The following is a 22,876-nucleotide window of genomic DNA, read 5'->3' as shown; positions in this document are numbered from 1 at the left end:
ATCTGTTATCTTCAGTACAGTAAAAAGGCCGATTTTCAATATGTTGGTATCATATTTAATCATACTCAGTCCATTTTTCTCTCTCTCTTTGATACCTTCTGTGCCAACATCAGACTCAGGCTTCATAATTAAATGATTAAACATAAAGATTTGCATGGAGTCGTGTAAGCAGACATCCACCTGTCTACCCTCCGACAGTTGTAAACAGCTTCTTCCTGACAACTCTTCTTGGTTGGACTACAGCTCTGGCACAAATGCGCATAGTGGCGTGTGTTTCCCCCGTAGTCTGTAGCTGTAGCTGGGAGGCACCTCAATGCACAGGGATAAGTAACTCGCTAAATAAATAAAGAAATAAACATTGCTCTAGGAATTTGTCTCATTGAAGATGAAAAGCATCTGCCTCTCTCTGGCATCTGCTGTAAAAGATATCCCTCCACTGCCAAGGATTTGGAGCACAGTGACTAGCCAACTCTATCAGCCTTCCTCTCTACCCACTGACATGAACCAGTGAAATGGCGGTGTAAATGAACATTAGCATCAAAACAATTTTGCCAGCCAACAAACTTGATTAAACTTCCACACATTTCCTGAATCTACATTCACAGGGTAACACGTAATGAAATTAAAAACGTGTTTTAAATGTTTAAAAGTTTAGGGTAGAAGCTCTAAGCTGCAAATATTATAGTTAATATTTCCCTGGAACTTTGAGCAGGTACCAAATATGAAATGTGGACCCTAGTTGCCATCGCTGGGAAGCACCGTATCCTTCCGAAGGAATGGGCTAAGTGCTTCCAGGAAAAAAGGCTACGTGCAGCTTTGAGAATGTCTCAAATGCAAGCCGTGTCGCAATCAGAAATCGCTCGACATTAGCGCATAAACGCACATTCCTGCGTGTGATGAATGGTGATGAAGCGATAGCGTCCACAATGCCTGTCTGTAAATGTACCCAGGTGTGACACTAACACTGTGACTTCCAAAGAGCATTCCTTTCTAGTCTCAACCAGGCCTGTATTTTCTTTTGCCAAGAGCCTTGTTGAAAGATGAAGAAAGCTATTTGCCCTTGTGAGATCTCTGCCCAGCAGTGTTTATCTTCTTCTTGTTTCACAAAGAAGTTGGTCAGAGAAGTGCCTCGTGTGTGCGTTCTTGCCGTATCCCCCCCCCCCCTCCGCATTCAAACAGCCACATGAGTAATGGGCTGGCCAACACCTGACCTCACAGACTTAAGAATGCAAAGTTTCCCCCCACAAGACGTTAGCAGCATTGTGCTCCTGACATTTAACTTTTTGGTGTTGCGCTGAATAGACTAAAGCAGACTGGCCACCCAGCAGGCCCTCACATAATAGTCATCCCGAACACCTCGCGGGCTTTTAACAAATATCAGTCGTATTTGTTTGGGAACCTCTGTAAAGGCAGCAGGATTTAGAAAATGCTCTGAGAACATTTTCAGTAAAGGTCCATTGTAAAAGCTTTTATCTGAAGCAAGATGGAACCCTTTAAGAATAACGGACACCTACTTTAAATGAATGAACACTAACATTTTTGCAAAGTCCTCTAGAGATTCCGCTGAATGAAAAGATGTCTATCCTTAGCATATTAGCTTTTAGCCGCAGTAGAATCCTCAACGCTGACATGTATGGGTAAAATTCCACAATATGATGACTCATGCTGTCACTGTCTATGATAGATAAAAACGTTCAACGTATAGACTTGAACATATACATTAGTCACACGCATGAAAAAGATTGGAAGTACTATTTCCAGTGTTTGATTTTGGGTCCCCACCCTTACCTCAAGACGGTCCAGCGCTTTCCCTTTTATAGCTCGTCTAATTATGGTTAATTTTTGGAACACCTGCGGCTGCTTTGTTGACCAGCTGTGTCCCTTGAGGGATTCGTTGCATGTTAAATGTATACATGCTGTCAAATTACAAGATTACAGCACTTTGTGTGATTTGAACCCATCTGGAATGCTCTGTTTCAATTTCCTAATGGGGAACATTAAGTGGGTGGTAGTCTTGTGGGAGCGCTGTGCAGAAGGTCCTCTGGGTTTTTACTGATGCCTGTTGTGGGAGCATAGCTGTGCAGCTTAATCCTTCATCCTGACCTCCTCTTTGTTTCGCCTGTATTTTCCTCAGAAGGTTTCTCTGCAGCAGAGCGCCGCATTCATTTCCAAACCTCACTCCTGTGATCCGTGTTACATTTGTTTCTGTTGTGTTCTATGCCCCAAGCGGAATTTTGTTAGCGGCTAGTCGATGCATTTCTGATCGTGACCAAAGATGGCCCTTGTTGAGGGGCAACATTTCCGCCTCTTTGCCGTCTGCTCTGCTCTTAATTACAGTTTGATATTACTTCTTTAGTGTGCTATTAAACACATTCAAATGTATGCAAATCTGCGTTGGCTTTGAATACTAATGCACCTGTACCTCTGTTCTGCGTGTGTTTTTGCTCTCCCAGGTGTTAGTCTTTGATCCTGTCAGAGTGGGACGTGCCTAACGGGGGACCGAGGAGGAAGCAGTGCCAACTTGGAACATGGTGCCTAAAATTCACCTGGCAGTGCCCCTCTCACCCAGAGGGGCGTTGCCGTTCCTGTTTCTGCTCAGCTGCATGGTCTTCTTATCCCTGGCAGAGAGTAAGTCTTCACCTGTGAAATCTTTTTCTTTTGCCGTTTTGAAGGTTCTAATAACTAATCTCATTTTGGATTTTAACAGAACATATAACAGAACATGTTTTTAAAAAGAAAAATAAAGCCCATTTACCGTATTTCTGCGACTATAAGGCACACTTAAAAGTCTTAATTTTTCTCCAACATGGGTGCCTTATAATGCAGTGCGCCTTACGTGTGCACCGATTTCCTAAATCTATAAAAAGCCATTTCGGATTCATTTCGTTCAAAAAATAACATGAGTACATTGCTAAATACACGCAAGCATGCATGTTTTAAGCTAGCGTACCGGTATGTTTTACCATGTTAAAGATGGCAGAGATGGCACCGTACCTGAGACTGCGCCTTTTAATACGGTGCACCTCAAGGTGGCGAAAATATGGTACATGATAAACAGAATAATAATAATCCATGGAACTGCCTTAAAAACACAACATTTATTCTATTTCTATTTTCTGTGTACATCTATTGTTGCTGAGAGATGCAGAAATTAAGAATATGTCACATCCATACAGCATGAATGTTACTCTGCGACCTCTGTCAGTCTCCATGACAAAGTTGGCTGGCAGAAGGTGCACAGGAAAATGTGTCACTCTTGCTGAACCTTAGGTCTGGGGGGCAACCACGTAGTACTGCCCCACTGGAGAAGGGGTCAGGGACGGAATTAATTCATCACATAACCCTATATGCGCTATCATAGGGTCACTGTTATTCAATTAGACCCCAAACCCTCACATTTCACCATCCAACCATCACAAGTGCCCCTTTCCTTTCAGGAACATTTATTTTTCTGAACCCTTTGCCTCGTCCCGCTCGGTTCTGTGGCGTTTTCCGCCTTTCTGTGCGTCTGGAGTTCTGTCCAGAATCAAAGCTAACTTGACCTTGTGGTTTTGCGTTCGTTCCTGGTCTGCTAAGGCTGTTTCTGTTGTCTGCATATAATGTGATGGGACCAAATAAACCCTTGGATATAGCACTTGAACTTAAGTAGGACTTTAAAAATGCGTCACTGCACTAAAGTCAGCCTTAGATTTTCACACTGTGAAATGTATTTGACTCAAATCCGTTCATATGGCTTCACAGAACCCAAACCAATTTTTTTTTCAATATGGCAAGTCTCTTATTTGCATACCTATTCTGGAATAATAAAGACTACAATAAAAAAAAATGGCAGCGCTAAAATGGTGCTATTTGAGGAAATAAAGCTGATCTATTAGAAATAGGTCCTTTTTAAAGCAAATAAAATCTGCAGGACCAATACTCTAGCAGAATTCCGCATGTCCCGCTGTGACTTCATTTTAATTGGCACAAAGATAATGTGCGTTCGTGAGATCATTAAAACTAGCTTAATGTCAGTGGCTTTAAAAGTAGTGGAACAATATTTGATGAGACTTGGCTGGGATGAATTTGCCACTATCACTAAAGAAATGATTCACCTCCAGTTTTTAGATGTGTTTGATGCACTTTTGGGTACGTCCGCTGATGTCGGCCTTCTCGTGGCGACAGCAGAACCGTTTGGCACGACTCACCGTCCTTCTGGGGCAGAACACGTTTGGCCCTTCATGGGTTCAGCATAGCAACAATTATTTCTGAATAAAACAACTGAAACCCGTCAAAAGAACATCTTCAGTGATTTAAAAAAAAAAAAAAAAGGCTTTATGGCGGAAATCTTGTCTCTGTTTTTGTTTTTGGCGGGCGCCATGACGACAAGTTTGCACTGGTCTCTAATTCATCAGTTATAATTACAAAGACACTGTTGTGCCTTAAACAAAGGCACTTCCAAATATGACCGAGTTACTTGGGAAAAGTCGGAATTCTACAGACAAGGGGGAGAACGACCTTACTGTTCTGTCTGGTCGTAGTTTACCATACAGACACCAGGAAAGAAGCGGAAACCTGCCATTACCCTGACTGCAAAATAAGCAGACGTAGAATTAAAATAAGACAGGGTGTGGGGGGGCAAAAATAACACCTGCCACTAATTGTAGGGGCATGTGAATTTCATGCCTATAATTTGTACGTAACGTGCGAACTTGATAGTTCTGGTTTGGATTTCCTGTATTACAGGGCGAAAAATCAGACAGATATTTTTGGTGGGGGCCTCCCCTTTCATTTTTATCTTCCCTTTTAAAAATGCAGATTGCTATCAGTCCCCTAACATTATTTCTAAAGTAACCTAACATTATTTCTAATGTTAGGAGAGCCTCTGCAACCCGTTGGCGGTTGTCCGTGGTGGCTTCGTACAATAGTTTTGATGTTTCGCCGTGGTTTTGGGGCACAAATATCAGCCATTCCACCGCAGTGCTATCGATGTTATAGAGAATGACATCATCCATCTTATGACATCATGCAGAAGGACTGCAATACAGCGCGAGTACCCTGAGCGTTGATCACAGACATCCCATCGATCCCTGGGGAACTTCTCCTAATCAACCAGCTCTTCATACAGCCTCTCGTACACAATAGGCCGCTGGCCCCTGAGGTCACCCTCAAAGTCACACATGCCCAGCACTTAAATGGAATGGTTATCTTTTGGTAGTGCTGTCATAGTGAGTTATTTCATTGGATTTAATAAGCTTTTGATGTATGTGTCTCCTTTCATGCCTCTCATGTTTTAATCTTGGGTGGCTTTTAGATTCAGTCAAGGCAAAACCACTGAGGGCTTTCTGTGTGAGGCTACTGTTTTCCCTCCTGGTGGCAGAAGGATTACAGTGGCACTTTGAGTCGTATAACACATTCAAAATGGCTTTTCATAAACGGCAATCTCATTCCAAACCCTTTTAATGTCTTGCTCGCTTTTCATTTTATTGCAGGAGTGCAGTACCTGTGGTTTGGGTAAATAGTATTTGTTTTTCTTCGTTGTTCAGTGGTTGAACCCTATAAAATATTGCGCGTTCCGTCCCCAGACAACTGAAAACAGATGACAAATTCATTAGATCGATGCGTTAATCTCTTAGGGTTGAACCCAAGTACCATAGTGGTTTGGCAGAGGACACTCCAGATGGGGTAGGATCGGGGGTGGGGGTCGAACTTGCATTGTATTTATAAGTGTCCATATGGTCACCAAGTGGAAAAACTGCCAGGGATAGAAATAGATTTTTATTTTTTTAATTAAAAGTAGCCATATCCATGTGGGAGTATAATGCAGTTAGCACACAGCTGGGGTCCACACACACACACACACACACACATCCTACAGGTGGGGTCCTTTTGGGGAAGGCAGCACCTGCGAGATAAAGTGTCAGCAATTGTGACTTTGTGGAGGTGTCATGGGAGGTTGTTGTCTTATGCCCACCAACAACGGCCTCCCGTTCTGATGGCGTCGGAAGGGAAGGAACGGAGCATTTGGCAGCGACCTAAACCTTCTGCCTCCATCCCAGACTGGGCAACGCTAAAGGATGATTGACCCGAAACAACTGGTGGGCACAGAGGTTGATTAGATGTGAATTAGATTTAACAGGAAAAATGTTTCATGGGGACATTGTGATCATAGATTTTGAAAGGTGGTCCATGTAAGCCAAGTGTCTCTTTATTGATCCATTCTCCTACTTCAACATAATTTAATTTTCCCCCTGAATTTTAGGAAGTGGAGGGTTGAATCACTTAAAGCCTCGGGCAATGTGGGTATAACCACAAGAACAATGGCAGGGGCTCTTTGTGGTCTCAGAGGGAAGTCTAATCTAAGGGAGGCAAATTAATGAGGTGAGAGGGGTCGCAAGAGGGTGTATGGTGATGGATGAAGAGCAAACCCCCGAATGAGATCTGGGAAGAAGCTAGAAGCTATCTCAGCAGCCACCAACCCCACCGTCTCCTGGGATCACTTAACACACTTAACACTTTCCACACACTGTTCTATTAATGCCAACCCCTGAGCCAAGGTGACCATTGAGTTCTGCCCAGCCTAATTAACAAAGCCCTTTATCGTTGTCCAAATCTGCTTTTGTATTTCTTTGCTAGTTTAGCTGAGTAGTTTTCATTTTGACTGGAAAGGCGTCACCTTTTATAGGCAGATGATTCATATTTTAGGGTATTTTTTACTTCCTTATTTATGGTTTTGCATGCAATTATCCCCAGATTGCCCCCCCACATACACACACACACCTCCAATGCTGTAGAATGAAAGTCAAAACTGGAGAAAGGATTTTGTTTCATGACATTGCGAAAGAGACCATTTCATCATGTACCGTAAGCTAAATGAACATCAGAGGTGATGGAGCCCCAGGGTTATGCAGATGAGCTGTGCAGTTCAGCGAGTACATTAACAGACCTGTCTCGTTGACTAGGACCACAGACTTCATGAAGTGCGAGTTCACTGAAAACATGGAGGTTTTGCATTCACGTCGGCCTCAGCGGCAGCACGCTGTGCACGACTTGCTTCCAGACATTAAATATTAGCCGGCAGTAAGAGACCGTGTAGCTTTAGAAAAATAAAAATATTATTGTATATATTTTTACATGCATGTTTTTCAAAGCAGACAGAGCCATGGTGATATGTCTGGTACATTTGAAGTGTGGAGTTCCAGGTACGAGGAGCATTTATCCACTGTTAAATGCCCGTTTCTCAATGACTGAAGCGGTGGCCACCAAGACACATTGTGTGTTTCTTTTAAATGCCATAAATTGACTGACAGAAGAAGAGAAAGACAGCAGGCCTGTTCTTAATCAGCCGGAGTATATGAAATCCATTACTTTAATGTTGCTCACACTGTGAGGAGAGAAGTGAGGGGTAATTGCACTTAGAGTTCTTGTTCTCCTCCACTGTCTTGAATAATTCACTGAGGACTGGATGGCTTGATTGAAACCCAATTTCTGCAGACCACGAGTGCGTTGAAACTTTTATGTCATTCTTTTCATTTATTTCCTTAAGGTTCAGGCACATAGCGTTAAATATGTAATGTCAGTGACGGTGAATGTCTCTTACAGTTAATCTGAAAATATGATAGAGTGTCGATATATTTTTCTTTATAGAACCTGAACATTAAACATGAGCTGACTTGAACCGGACAAGTGGATAGTGCAGTAAAACCCGATCATCTGCAGAAAAAACCCAAATAAACACAAAAAAAGCTGCGTCCGTTTGAACTCCCGTGTAGAATTAAGCGGCAAAAAAAATCTCGTTTATCTTAAATACATCGCGCCCGTCGTCCACTGCGATTAGAAAACCGACACGTTTCTAAGTGGCGGGATGCATTGGAACATGCATTGTGTCCGTGCGCCATTTGAGAGTAAACAACAGTTCTTAGTGTTCAGCTGTAAAAGCGAATTGCAGATAGCAAACATGATGTTTATTGGTTTAAACAAACAGCCTGAAGTGCAGTTGACTTTAGTGGTGTAAATAGCTTGCAGGGGAGGCAGCTTTATATGGAATTAATTGCCAACAAGTTGCCTGCTAATGGCCCGAAAAAGGTCTTAATGGAAGTGTTCCATTAAAACAACCAGTGCTGATGCCATCAGACAAATTTCCACTAAGTGTTGCCTCGTGAAAATGATAACTTGCTAATCCATTATTAATAGGAATTAATGGCTTTCTCTCTGTTGTGTGGATCGATCTCTGATACTCTACACCCTAGAGTAGCTCTCATCGGGAACTCCTTTAGGCCTGGGAATATCCTAATTGTTAGTCACACAAGTGCCATTCACACAGGTCCCCCTGCTGGCTCTGCATTTACTGTGGCCATTGCTCTGGAAGGGAACATTTGCACTGCATCTGTAAAAACTGAAGCAGCTGACCCTTTTAACACACGTCAGAAACCGTGTTCAAAATAAGTTCCATCGGATACACGCAGAGATATTTTACTTTTTTTAATAAGTCAGGATATTCACAACTTTCCTCACATGACACAGGGACAATTTAAAGTGGCCTTTGACAAATATATAATATTGGCTGCCTCTTTGAATCTGACGTCCCCGCATGAGTCAATAAGTGCAGCCGCATGCAACAGCTGGAGGCCTGACAGTTGTGGCATCAGAGTGCACAGGCTCAAGCCTTGCACGCCAAGATAGGAGGTTTCAGCACGATATATCAAAGCTGGGAAAAAGTGCTGCAGTCACTTGCTGAATAAAGAATTTGCATAGGTAGGCTTATGTGTTTTCCACCTCTTCCTTGCCATTGTTTTCACATGACAAGTGCCTGACAGCCTTGAAAATGGGACGCAGGCAGTGAAAAAAGGGTCGGGTCTGGATTTTGTCTGTCTAAGAAAACGACTGGCAGTCCCACCAGTTTGATATCCTAGCAGCGAGCAGTGGGTAATGGAAGATTTCTGCAGAGGCTTAGTCCCAAAAATGCTCTTATGCTTCTCCTTGTGTGTTAAAAAAACTGTCAGATTGTGGCTATCTGACTTGAAGTATAGCCCAGATTTTTAGATAGATTTGTCTGATGTAGCCTAGCTGAAACCATCTGAACGACGTGGGCTCGATATTAAGTTTTTGTGGCACATATGAGTTTGCTCATGCATGAAAAATCATCTCACAAGGATTTCAACTGTGATCTATGCAAGCGTAGAGGCACGCTTAGACACGGGATTATATCTTTGATATTTTATTGCCTTAATTTGCCTTTTTTTAATATCTGGAGTCTTGCGTTAAGAGTAGCCCAAAATATCAAAATAGTTTGTCATATAATTCTTTAGTCATCACATCTTGTTTTTACCACTTACATTTCTTTTTGTTATTATAAGTAAAAAGAAAATGTTTATTTTTTACATTTTCAGAGCAAGTGGTTCAGTTGGGAACACGAAAGAAATGTTTCCAGCACCGAATTGTTTTTATTACATAATGGAGGCTTGTGAGTGTTCACTTAGGCACCGTGGCGACGCTCTTAGCCAAAATCTACCTATATGTTGCAGCAAGAGCTCTGAAAAAGTGCCAAAAAAGTGTATTTTTCTCTTTGGATTTGCTCACAAGCTCCACAAAACACAACTACTTTGCTGGGTCTGTTGCTTTGCAGCACCCATCTGCATGTCGCTCCTCTTTTTTTATTCACACACACTCAAGAAGTCAGCACAGTTGTTCATATGGGTGCAGTTAAACAAATAATGAGCACGACCAGCGAAAACCCTTTTCCATCACGTACTGTACATGAAAAGACATGATTTAATTTATCTACTTTTGTAAAGCTCCCAACTCTTGCAAGTATGTAAGGCTTGCTGTAACAGACAGAAGAGAAGGTAAAGGTTAAAAGGTACTCCAGCGCTCAAATAATTAGAGTGCAGCATGCTAGCTCAGTCTACTAAGACTATTGGAAGTTGTCTCCATTTGTTACTTGCCCATGAAAAACCTGGAAAACATTTAAGAACTGTACCGGGAGGGAATGATTATCATCCCTCACCCACAAGACCCGGCCACAGTGACGGTCCAGATGTGGATTTACAGGGTTGCTGCAGTTTCATTTTACTGGTGCGAGAACAGAAATGAAAATATTCAAATGTCGGGTGTTTTTTGGGACAGTGTAGAGGGTCACAGGACTCACATGAATTTCTTAAATTATTGTAGGCACCTTTGTACAAAACTGCATGGTCACACGGCACTTTTAATTTAGGGAGGACAATCAACGTTCAGTTTGCTTGTCATGGATTTCTTGCATCAACATATTTTGCTAGTATAGCAAACATTTTGCAGGGATATGATTCTACTGTGTCCTTACAGGTGATCATTCCATGTCAAAATTAAATCCAGTATGGTATCTTATGATGAAAGCCAATCTCTGTCATAAAATATCAGTCTGTTAAAAACATTACATTGATACGCGCACAACTACCCCAGCTCTGTTATTGTATGCATGTGCCTTTATACCGCATGTATGTAGCAGTGTTATTTTGCAAACAATGAAAAAAGCTCCTCTCAAATGCCCTTGTTTCAAAGGCATAGAGTCACCATACCTTTTATGTGCAAACATTAAGGGCAGAGGTTGGAAAAAAATAACCGCTACGCCTAGAAAATGTGTTCTCTGAAGGCTATATCCTTATCTGAAAGAGGCTATGCTATGCTAACTAGATCTTAGATACTTCCACTACATGCGTATCTCCATTCACTCTTTTATTAGAACCCATAAAACATAAAATAATGGCGGTAGCCATTGCCGGGTTATCCCCAGTGTGTGCTCAGCATGGCTGGAATTATGTCTCCTCTGTGTGCACACCGTAATGAATCACCCCGGTGTGCATATCTCTGTGGATCAACATCTACATCATCAGAGAGGTCCCCACCTCCCTCTTTAATAATTAATGTTATTGATTCTTCAGTCACAAAGGTGACAGTTGCCTGTCGCTCTTTTGTATGTTGGGTGTGGCGCCTGACAAAAACACCCTGGAAAAAAAAAGACAGGAAGGTGGTTCCCCTCCCGGTGATGCTGTGTTCTTGTTTACATATGGCAATAATCCAAAAGTATTGCCTCTAAATGTGCTTTTTAATGAAGGGGGTGATCCCAGTGTTGCTCTTTAAGTGCCATTTGCCTGGTTTTCAGTGATCTGATGGCATGTGCTGTTTCAGGATTAGTGTCGTTTCCTTTGTTACATTAGGTTTAATGGTAGAGGCCTGCAGATAAAACTGCAGCAGGCTGTGGTAGCTAAAGCAGGCATGAAAAAATTCACTGTGATGCGGTGAAATGCAGACAATGTCGTGATGTTTTCTTTTAGGATTTAGCTGCAGGTGTGCACAGCAACAAAGCCCTAAGCTTCTTTAATGTAGGAAGTGTAATAGCTCAGTCTTTCTTACGCAGTGACACGACTACCGTCACCTATCCTGTTTCGTCTCATTTTACTTGATTCTCATACCGTTTCCCCTCTTCTCCCCCCCCCCCCCCCCCCCACTACTCTGTCTCTTCCAGGCTTGCCAAGTTTTGTCAAGTCCCCAGAGGACCAGACAGGCATCTCAGGTGGAGTCGCATCATTTGTCTGCCAGGCCACCGGGGAGCCCAAACCCAGAATCACCTGGATGAAGAAAGGCAAGAAAGTCAGCTCCCAGCGCTTTGAGGTTAGCACCGCTGCGTGACTTTGAGATCATCCACATATGCACATGACACACACACAAACACACAAACACACACATGTATACAAGCTTGCACAATCACCAGACACGTGATTAAACATTAACTGGCGCGGGCTTTAGTCAGCCTCTAACCTTCGCTCATTAATGCAAACACATCCCTCTGACAGCATTCAGACTCAGCAAACACTCAGACAGCTTACACAATCAATTGCTCTGTTATTGAGCAACAAACCAACTCTTCAAGAGAGCGAGGGAGACCAGACAGGCTTCCCCTCTCTTTAATCTCTTTCCATCTTGATTTATATAGTCCTCTTCATCTCTTTCAGTCTTTCCACACCCTCATCCTTCCCCTTCCGCTGCTCAGCTCCACCATGTCTCTCCATGGATCTCTTTGATACCTTGATGCATTACTTGATTTATTTCCCTTCCCTCTTTTTAACACAAGAAAATACCTTAGATGGCAAATTACCGTCTTTCTTCTCTAACATACAGCTGTGGTCGCCAGCCAGGGTTTTTGATGTTACACCATTACATTTTCCCCCCTAAGTGTTATGGTTGATTGCTGCTTGTATTTAAAAGGAAACATTGGCTCCATTTCCTTATTAGATGTTTTAAATGAGAACATCGGACTTGTATTACGCTGCTGACAAGTTTAATTTTTCAGCACGACATTAAAATAGACATTTGCTAAACTGGCCAAATTGCTCCCTCACATTTAGGAAACACAACAGCACCTGCACATCTAAGCAAATGTTTGCCATATTTCACAGCATCTGAGATTGTTTGAAAAAGAAAATGCCACCAAAATCACAAAGAAACTGCCTTTTACTTTGTTTTGTACATTCAAGGTGATTGAGTTTGATGATGGCTCGGGCTCGGTGCTCAGGATCCAGCCGCTGCGGACACACAGAGATGAAGCTATTTACGAGTGCACAGCCACCAACAGTCTAGGAGAAATCAACACCAGTGCCAAGCTTACGGTCCTAGAAGGTAAGATAAACCCTCTTTTCTCCACTGGGTGTCTTAACTTTAAAGCTTTGCTGGTTTCCAAAGCTTTAATTCCAGTGTATCTAAGAACAAATGCGAGTATTTCCTGGAATAAATCATGGGCAAACATTAATAAGCTCTGTTGATTCCTGATATTGGCAGTGTCACAGAGAAGTAGATTTGTCTTAATGTCAAGCCCAGAAGGCAGCAGCAAATAAAATGCAAGGAATGCATTTTTAAATAAGACAGCATACAATTCAGCTATTCAGCAAATGCTTTTTACCGCAATGCAGTCACACCGCATGAAAAAAAAATCATTTTTTTATTGGCTATAATGATGTTTTCCTTGTATTGTAAGAAAAAATAGGAACTGGTTCATCAAAGGAAAATTAGACGGGAAGATGGCCGATATGTTTAAGTAATGCTCAACTTTTAAATTAATAAGTAGAAATTAGTGTTTCAAAGACCAGAGAAGAGGGGAAAATTGCCCCATGCGAACATATAAAAGTATAAATTTTCCACATGTAGGTCAACTTCGCATGCCTTTGGGCGAGTCCGACCTCCACGAACCTCCTTTCTGCGTTGTGTGTGTGATTTATGTGGACAGGGATGCTGCCTGCTCAGTGTTCCATATCGCTGAGTTGTGAGTGTGAATTTCTTCCTAGGATGATTGCAGCATTGTTATCTTAGTGCTAGTCATCACAAAAATGGAATTCATTAAAACTTAAAAGAAAAAATACAAGAGCGGGCAGATTGGAGGATTAAGGCCGTCTTCCACTATTACTCTCACATTAAAGCAGATCCTGCTCATTCAGATACAGCCTGTCCAGCCCTGCAAGAATTTCCGTTTTTTTTAGGCTCATGATTTCTTTTCTCCCTCTCTGCACACTTATTTGATGATATTGTTCAATCCTCTAATCTTTTCAAGTCACATGCTGCCAAAAATGTTTTCTCTTTTCTCTATACCCCCCTTTTACTGTACCAGGAGATCTGAGAAACGGCGCTTTGTGAAATAAATTGCACATAAAAAGATGAGAATCGGTCTCTGGGTCAGAGTTTGGGGGCAAAACAGCGCAAGGAAATTGGTTTCAACCATCTTACTCAACACTGAGCAACTCATCGCACAGGGATTAGATTTGCATGAAGTCGTTTTAGTCACATTTGCATACGTGCTGCAATTCTGTATTTATCAGGATTTTTTGTGAGCAAATGTGCACAAGCCACATATGTGAATATAGCAGGAGAACCTCCAGAGTGAAGCATTTAGCAAGCATGTTGATGATGGAGCAACGGCAAAATATGAAATACATATACATGAGAATATGTTAAAAATCCCTATAATGGGTGGTGACATCACCTGTTTACCTCTGGGTAATTTTTAATGATATGAATAAAGTCCACAGTAAAGTTATACAGGTTCTGTTGTAGCAAACATAAAGAGAAACATACTGTAACTCATACTCTGAGTAAACACTCTGACGATTAAAGAAGTAATAACAGTAATAACCTTCAAGTCAGCGAACTTTAACAGCTTGTTTATTTCGACAGTGATCCTTTTCTTCGTATTCAAGCTACATAAAAATATTACTCCTCTTCCTCAACAAAGAAAGATTTGAAAATGTTAACGCTGTCACAGTGGCTGGTGGAGAACAGAACCACACTTCATATGTAATCAGCATAACTTCTACAATCTGTTCATCCACACCCCCGAGGATGTGCCGGACAACTTCAAGGCCCTTCATAAATACACATGCATATTCACAGGCACAAACGCACACTCACGGAGCGATGCCGGCAGTTCACCTCTATTTTTAGCCTATTGTTTGTAGCCTTGCGATACATCAAGTAAACTTCAGCAGCACTAAACAGGAAAACACTGGGGCAGCGCCAAGTAGACGGAGACTAATGATCAGCCTCCTTAATGGTGCAGTAGTAGCCTGAAGGTTTCAGAATCCAATCTCATGTCACAGTGTTGTTGCTGCTGTTGTTTTTTTGTAATCAAATGATAAAATCTAAGGGAAGTCAAACAAACTTGCTGATCTGCGGTGAGCTTAATTTACTCTGTCACCCCTAAGCATGGCACAAAACCACTAAAGCTCCTAAGAAACTAATAACAGAGGACAACAGTTCGTTGCGTGAAGGCAAATGAAGCTGAGCATTGCCTAAAAGCCTCAGTCAACCTTTCCTGAAATAATAAAGGTTGAAAAATGTCTTCATGAGCAAAAGTTGCTGCTTTTTGCTTCCCAAAAGTAAAGCGTGACACTTCCTGCACGACTAAATGTGACTTCCACCCGCGTGCAGTCGTGTCATTATACGTTGAGTGCCATTATCTACACAGTGAGTGAGAATGGTGAAGTCATTATTCGCTAAGTCCATCTGGATTATAGGTTTTAGTGGAGCAAAGGAAGGTCGAGTATTAATTATGGTTATTTCATATACTGGCTCCTTATTTATGCCAATTCTGCAAAATATGGATTATAACTGTCATATCAGTTCAGCTTTATTCAGACTTCTGATTATTATTTCGAGCAGGAAGGTAAAGTTCCAGGTTTATAGGTTACTTCCCCGCACAAACATTTGCAGTTTCTCTGCTGTGTTTTTGATGTATAATGACAAAATTCTCACCGAAAATGAGTTTCTAATTCTGCTCACGTGCTCGCGAACCCTTTCCTACACTAAAACCTAGTCTCGCTTGAGCTTTTGCGGTCATGAGCTGCGAGTGACTCTGTAATTCTGTCACACCATAACAGGCTGGCTCTTTGTTAATGGCAGTTCTCACGACACCCCCCCCCCCCAACCAAGAGGTCATAATGTTGAGACGCACACGGGCGCGATTCGGCTAAGCTGTTTCTCACTTTGTGAGTCAAACACGCAAGATGGCGGAACGGCAAGAATAAATCCGTTTTAAATCCTTTTTATTTATTTTTTTGGGACTCCAAAAGTTCCCATAGATGTTTGAATGCAGTGTAATTACTGTCTAAATTTTAACCCCAAGACCGAGCACACGCGTAAGGAAGTGGTTTGACTTTGACACGTCATGTGTTAAAAATAAGTTACTGTCAATTCTCTCTATAACTTCTGTTTTAAAGTGTTTCCTCATCTGTGCGTAATCTGTCTTTATTACATCGAGTGGAGAGGGCTCCTATTGTTTGTCGTGTGAAGGGGAGAAGGGGGCGCTGACCAGAAGGAACAGTGAGTTATTACTTCGGTAACGTGCTGCTGTTTTGACCTTGAGCCACCATCTTGAACTGAACCGACTCCCTAAATGTTCAGGTAAATGGTACTTGTCTCAGTGATGTATGAAATGCACACTGCCGGCGAGAAAAGACACCGCGGCCCACAACATCAGTCTTAAAGGCAGTGTGCTGCTCGCGCCGTGTCAAGGTGATGTTTTATTCTTTCCTTGCTATTAACGCTCCAACGGTGTAAAATTAAATGGTGCAGATCAAGATCCAGGTCGTGACACTGGTGTTGATGATCAAATAGGTGATATTATATGGAGCAAGGCACAGATTCCCTGCTTTGTAGGGGGAACAATGGTTTTTCAAGCAAAAATAAGGGGGCGAGAACGGGGCTTTGGACTTCACGTATCAGTGTTATGAAAGATTTGAAAAACACCGAGTTGGAAAAACTGTGTTTTAGCCTGAGAATAAAATGGCTTTCAACTCTGTTTGCTCTGCATTCGTTCTGTGTTTCCAAAACAAGCATGAAGCTTTGGCCAAAGCAGCGTTAGTCTTTTGTATTGATTAAAAACAGCCCGCCTTTCAGTTTCAGCGTCATTAGTCCAAGAGCAATAACAAACATGAACAGGGAAGATGGATATCTGCAGGACTCCGTGTGATTCCGAATGAGCCCTGGAATCTGAGACATCCTCAGACACGTTTGCAGTACTGGAAAACGTCCTCGTGTCCTTTGAGAGACAGCGGACCCGTCTTGGGTACGGAGGAACGTTATCTAATGGTGCGAGATCAAAAGCAGCATCATTACTGGAATCCTCCTCCGTCAGGGTGTAAATTAGAAAGGTTCTCCTTCAGACCAGCTGCACACCTTTTTTGAAGTTTCCTGGCAACTTGTGTCTGACCGTGCACTGTTGGGTGTGTGTGGGGGCAGTTTTCTGAAAGGTCAAGTGAGAAATATGCAAGAAATCACGCCGTATAATGTGGAGGGAAGAAAAGCCACGGGCTTGGCAAAAACATGTCAATCAGCAAATTTGAGCGGGATGAAGGCCCAATTCTCAATACCCATCGAATGTATTGATTGGAAAATTATAAAGCTGTATTAAAAACAAACCAGTTTAAAGATGGGACCTGACTCCCAGCATATTATTATATTATTATTAGTCATGGTAGGTTATTAGGGCTTAGGGTTAGGGTTATAGTGGTCAGAAATGACAGCCTCACACGATACAAAAGGTCTTGTATTTGCTTTGCATGTATTATAGCCCACAGAGTAGAGGCAAATGATGCCCACAGCACAATGAGAGCAATAAATATCACAGGGCCCAGGCAAATATGGACAGCAAACCCCAGTGAATACAGTACATGGCATTGAAATCACACTGCACCTCTTCCCTGGCAAGATAAATACATACAGGAGCTGTATGAGAATTATTTAATTCTGCTTCTCGGACAACTTAATCCTCTCCTTTCCTTCTCCCTATTCAAATAATCCACAACTGCCAAAATAAGGTCTGTTGTATAACTGATTCCGCCACATTACTATTTCACTCTCATTTGCCTCCCGAGCGCTCGTGCATTTTTTGTGTTGAATCCATGCTGCAGTTTTAATGGCGGATTCTCGGCCTCCTGCAGCTGAAGAGAAGCAGCGTACGTTCATGTTTAACATAAGACACCGTGGGGTGTTTACGGGAGTGGTGCAGGCTGCAAAACAGCCACTGTACTCGCAGAACAGGTTTGGAGTCTGCTTAAGGCACGTCAGTGTACAGGTGCACCCACGGTTTGTGTCACAGTGCTGGGATCACTTCTGAACTATCATCTTTGCACAGTCCTCCCACGTACTCTTAATGCAATAAAGAGTTACCGCCTGGACAGACCTGCCTTTACAAGGAAAGGCTGTGTCATCATCAGGTGGCAACATTTCTGAGTCATCGTTCTTGCGACAGCAACACGTCACGCAGCAGAGACGTGGATAGAGATTTGAAAGGCACGTCACCGCCACTCTGGTTTGTCACACAGCAACCGTCATATCTAGTTTTGCCGTTAATAATAAAGACTCATAATGATGAAAGGTGCAGATGGGTTTTACAAGAATTGCCCACGTTTATCGATCTGTCCTGATAGGCTTGTTTTGACACCTGACAGAACTCTTTTACCGTATGGATTCATATGGTTGGAGTCCTTTTCTGAGCTAATCTTTTATCATTCAGACTTCGTCACCTCTATCAATTCTGTCAGGCTTGTGGCAGCAGCGAGCTCTGCCTGTGACGATGACGTTGTTGTCATTGTTGACATCTATGAATAACTTTAGCATTGGCTAGTGGGAGTTAGGGAGCTTTGGGTCTACTATTGATGTTTTGTCTGTTTAATTTCATATGTCCTGTCGTCTCGTCTTAACCGCTTTATCCCTTTCGGGGTCATGGGGAGGGTAAAATATGGGCGAAGGCAGGTCCACCCCTGGATGAGTTGCCAATTCATTGCAGGGCCCTATATGAGCATTGCTCAAGGGTAGCTCGGCAGTGCTCTGGCCCCTTTCCCTACTACCAGAACACCTTCTATGTTTTGTCTTCACTGGGTCTTGAACCCAGAACCTTCTGCTTCTCAGCCCAATTCCCACCAGATGGGGCTACCACAAGCCCATTTCATATGTCTAACCCCAAAAAAGGATGATAATGTTTGCTCAGTTCTAATTCAGCACCCTGAAAAGTGTGTGAGGAAACAATAATGCTGGGACATTGATCGCTTCAGCGTACTGCTGCTTATTCCTTAATGAAGGTCGCGGGGTGCTCGGGCACGTTTGTCCTGTTTTGTGAGCGAGACATTGTCAGTGCTTAATATGTTTGTGTTTCTAAGAAAGCTATTTGCAAACTGCTGAGCAAAAGATCTTAATGAAAATGGCAAAATCAATATGAAGAGAATTCTTCTTCTTCAGATGTGAGATGACGGTGAACTGCAGTGCATCAACGCGGTGCCTGCCAGCTTCGGGCCTCTGTCATGCGCTCATAGACAGCAGAGTTGTATCATCTTCCTGCTGTTTGTCAGGACATATTGAACTTTTCTTTCTGACGTTGTCTTGGAGCTTCACAACGTATCGAAGATATGACAGGACACACACATCTGCTCTATGTCTGTCAGGAACAGACAGAGGTGTCCATGAATTGACATCTGCTATTAACTATCTGCCTTAAATAAGCAAGCAAGCTTTCATTCTTCAGCCGCTGCTTTTTCAAGGCAATACTCTGGATGTTTGTTTATTTGTTTGTGGAACAAAACAAAATAAAACGGCACAATGAGGGGAAAGAAATGTGGTGGACCCGCACTTCCGCTCACTGTGAACAATGTCCAGGTCAAAACTCTGCAGGCCAATGAGCAAACAGCACCACAGGCTCTGCCTGGTTCTAAATGGCTGAGCCTGCTGCATGTCAGGGGAGTTCTAATACCTGCACTCAATGAGCTGGCTAATGGGAGGCCTTTCCCTCTGACCCGCTTTCCTCACATTTACACACCAAGCTCTCTTGGCTTGCCTACTGGGCCATCAGAGGCTGGGGGAATGCTCGGGCTCACCTTCCACCTTAGTGGTTGGCCTTAAGCTTGGCATTTTTCTCATGTTTAGCACACTCCCATTTTAAATTTTGAAGCTGTTGAACTGTGTTCTTCAGTTGATCAGTTTTCCAACCACCTTCCCAGGGACTTTTTGGATATCACATTGTTCCCCCTCTAAATTGTTCACTGTTATTTACAAAATGATTGTAACTGCATGAAAATCATCTAAAACCGATATTACAGATATATCTGGGGAAGAAGACCGCTCTGTTTCCTTCCCTTCTCTTGCTCTTGTTTTTAACTGTTTTTTAAAAATGACTGTTGTTCCTCGTCAGTTGTAAGCTTTTACAGGAAGTTCTATTCCTTTTAAATGTTATTTTGAATTAACACCAATCACTGCTGCAAGCATTACAAAGTTAAGGCTGTCGACATTGACTCACAGACCCCCCTGTATTATTCATTATCTCTGACTGAAGGAACACATAACGGCTGTCACAGGAGCCCAGTCAGTGAGTATTTAATTAACGGAACCTGCCACATTCCACTACATCCACTGCCTTTCTCAGAACTCATAAAAGTCATCGCTATCTGCTGTAATTACACTAAGCGTGTCACAATAAAGCTCTGCTGATGATTAATTTGACTTGTGGAGAGCATCAATTAATTAATTTATTTGCAGACCACCACTCTGCTTCCTTCTGTTGGCTGATTTCATTAGCCATCATACTTCCCAAGTGTTGGTCGCCGTCGGTTCTTTTTCCAAGGCTCCTGGAGGAATATTTAGCCTCATTGTAGCCACGCTGTATTCCCAAAGAATGCCATATTTTAATTTTCCCCCCTAAAAAGTTACATTAGGAACAGCAACATAGCAACTATGTACTCTGTAATACTATAATCTCAGGGGTTTTCAATCAGATGCCTGTCATTTGGACCAAGAGGCATGAATTAGAGCTGTAATTTCAAAATGGAAGCCTACAGCTGTGCAATTCATGTAGCATAGTTAATGGAGAATGCGATCCTTTGCATTAGTGCCTGTCGCACAAGGTGACTCTGTCAGCCTAACCATTTAAATCCAAAAGACCACCCTTGGGTTAGAATAAATGGTCAGAGGCCAGGCCTGTGTACTGTCTGGTGTGCTGCGACATAAATAAGAGACGTAGGGCGTTTGGCAGGACCGTAGATCATCGTGACGGCAGCGGAAGAATGATATTAGATAAGAGAAAAAGATAGAATCGGGATGGGATAGTGGAAAGAAGAGACTGATAAAGAAGAAAGAAAGCAAGAGTTGGGGAAAATTAGATGACTGTTATTGATTATCTGCCTGTAGGCAAGGAAGTGTGGCCAAATGTTCTGCTCAGCCAGACAAAAAAGTGTATTATCTCAAAGGTCATGGCTTGCTTTACAGGCTTTTTAACTCTAAATGCACTTGAATAAAAAAAGCAACGGAGAAAAAGTGCAGCGTTAATGCCGCCAGCATTTGGCGTCTATCAACAACAGCAACAGTGTTTTTGTTATGACTGTGTTTTTGCGACGGTGCGTTGCATGCAGGTGTGCCTTTGCGTGCCATTCACACCTTTGTTTGATGAAGCTCAGTCACCATAGTAACACCCAGACAAAGAGATATTGTGCTGGAGACAACCGACAAGTTCCAGGCCTTTTCCCGCACTGTACGTTTGCCCCGATTCTCCTAATTTTCATGTCATTACAACATTATTACATCAATAGCCCTTTTGCCGGGGCTTTGATATGGGGCGTATGGTGTCATCCCTGCTGAGGAGACCTTTGCAGCAGCAGCTTTGCCAGCTAGTATTTCTCTAAAGAGCAGAAGGGCCCGTCTCACATGCCCTTCATCACAGACCGTGTGAGAAGTTTTGCAAGTCAAATTTTCAACTGCAGTTACATGAATATCTGCATTTTTTGACATGGTTATTAGTTACTTTCTGCTAATTGAATGATTGCATTTAATAAAGGATCATCTATTCCTGCCTTGCTCAATAAACATCAGGCTAAAGAGTCAAGACTCAACTTGTGTATGTGCCATAGAGAAAATAAGAGTTTATATCGAAAACACTGACAGAGTGTGTAAGAGTGTATATAAGGACTGCCTTCTAATCCCCCACGGCACCATGCCAGTCCCTAAAAATGCCTCCCAGTTTTTCAGTTTAATCCTTTCTAATTCTTTTGACACCATCGGCGGTCCAAGATGATGAACTCACGTGGGCTTTAGAGTTCAGCTAGCACCTTCAGCAGCGACTGACATGTTTCACGCACGGCTCCTCCATGTATCTGACAAATGCAAATGTCAGTCTCAACCATGTTCTTGGCCAGAAACAGCTGCAGGCCATTAGCTTTGTGTCTGCAGACAGCATGTCTGCTTTTCAGTCCAAGACTGACGTAGACCAGTTGGGACGTAGACACCAAATATGGGGTTATATTTAGTAACCCACGGAGGTTCGACTTCCAAGTGTGGTTTTTATTTATTTTTTTATTTTCACTTTTTTTGTATAGGAGAGAGTGAAAATGTAATCTCTGCAGCCTCTCCTCTACCTGAAATATTTAACTAATTTTATTTTGTTGGCACCGTGAAAGTGGCAAATATTTCCTTATCACTATTCGTGGGCATATATTTATATGGTTACGTGGTGTCTAACCACTTTCAGTATAAGCAATGACGCATGCTTTAATAGAAATTAGGGGGGCCTTTTAATGTCTAGCTGCTAGATCTTGTGATACTCTGCCAAGGCTTCCCGGTTATGAAGAAACTGGGGCGTTTGGGTTTTTTTTTTTCCCCCATTGAGATAAATGTGTTTTGGTTAAGGGGAAATCATTGATTGACTGTAGTGTGGGATTGAGCTCCAGCCACCTCCCAGTGGGACAGTAGGACAGGGACGGGTCTCTTTCAGCAGGACTCTGATTAGATCCATTGCCCTAGCTACCACACTCCACTCACACTGGTAATTGGAACTGGCAGGAGGTTGGCATGTTAGCCCTCCCTAGCCTCCTCCTCCTCCTCCTCCTCCTCCTCCTCCTCTCCTTCTATTCTCCTTTCTATTTTTTTGGACTAGTTTTTAATTATTTTTTAATGAAATTACACTACCTGTCTCCGTGGTTTATGAGACCTTTTCTTTCCCATTAAAAACGTCGAGTAGTCTTCTCCCTTTAGAAATTACAGATGAGCTTGAGAGTTATCTGAACTAGTTTTCGTAAGGTTGCTCTGTCAATATATTTTTTATAGCGTTACTATTATTTCTCACAAAAACAGCCCTGCAACCTCTTATCTTTGAAGGTCATTGCACAATGGCAATTCTTCACCACTGAAGGAATGGTTTAATGAGGACAGTGATGTACTGAATGTTCTGACCAATGACACCATGTTTTCTTCAACCATTTAGCTAATCCTCCTCTTCCCCTATTTAGTTTGCGCCAGTCCATCGCGCAGGACGATGTCGTAATCCCACCTCCATGCTTGGCATCTTATTAGTTTTGCCACCTGAACACACAGATTTGCTCCGGAGCGTTTCAAGGAT

The 22,876-nt window shown here is 42.5% G+C and overlaps 1 protein-coding gene across 1 annotated transcript in view; it reads left to right on the top strand.

Moving 5' to 3' along the window:
- LOC130538315 (receptor-type tyrosine-protein phosphatase F) overlaps positions 1 to 22,876 on the top strand; it is a 101,754-nt gene that overhangs the window by 14,705 nt on the left and 64,173 nt on the right. The window contains exons 2-4 of the mRNA XM_057055713.1: positions 2,454 to 2,628; positions 11,483 to 11,628; positions 12,492 to 12,633. Of these exons, the coding sequence (XP_056911693.1) occupies positions 2,529 to 2,628; positions 11,483 to 11,628; positions 12,492 to 12,633 (388 nt within the window). The 5' untranslated portion in view covers positions 2,454 to 2,528. The remainder of the gene's footprint in view (positions 1 to 2,453; positions 2,629 to 11,482; positions 11,629 to 12,491; positions 12,634 to 22,876) is intronic.

Source organism: Takifugu flavidus, chromosome 15, assembly GCF_003711565.1.
Source record: "Takifugu flavidus isolate HTHZ2018 chromosome 15, ASM371156v2, whole genome shotgun sequence".
Taxonomy (NCBI): domain Eukaryota; kingdom Metazoa; phylum Chordata; class Actinopteri; order Tetraodontiformes; family Tetraodontidae; genus Takifugu; species Takifugu flavidus.
The sequence above is the reverse complement of the archived record's forward strand: the minus strand, read 5'-3'. Positions and strand labels throughout refer to the sequence as shown.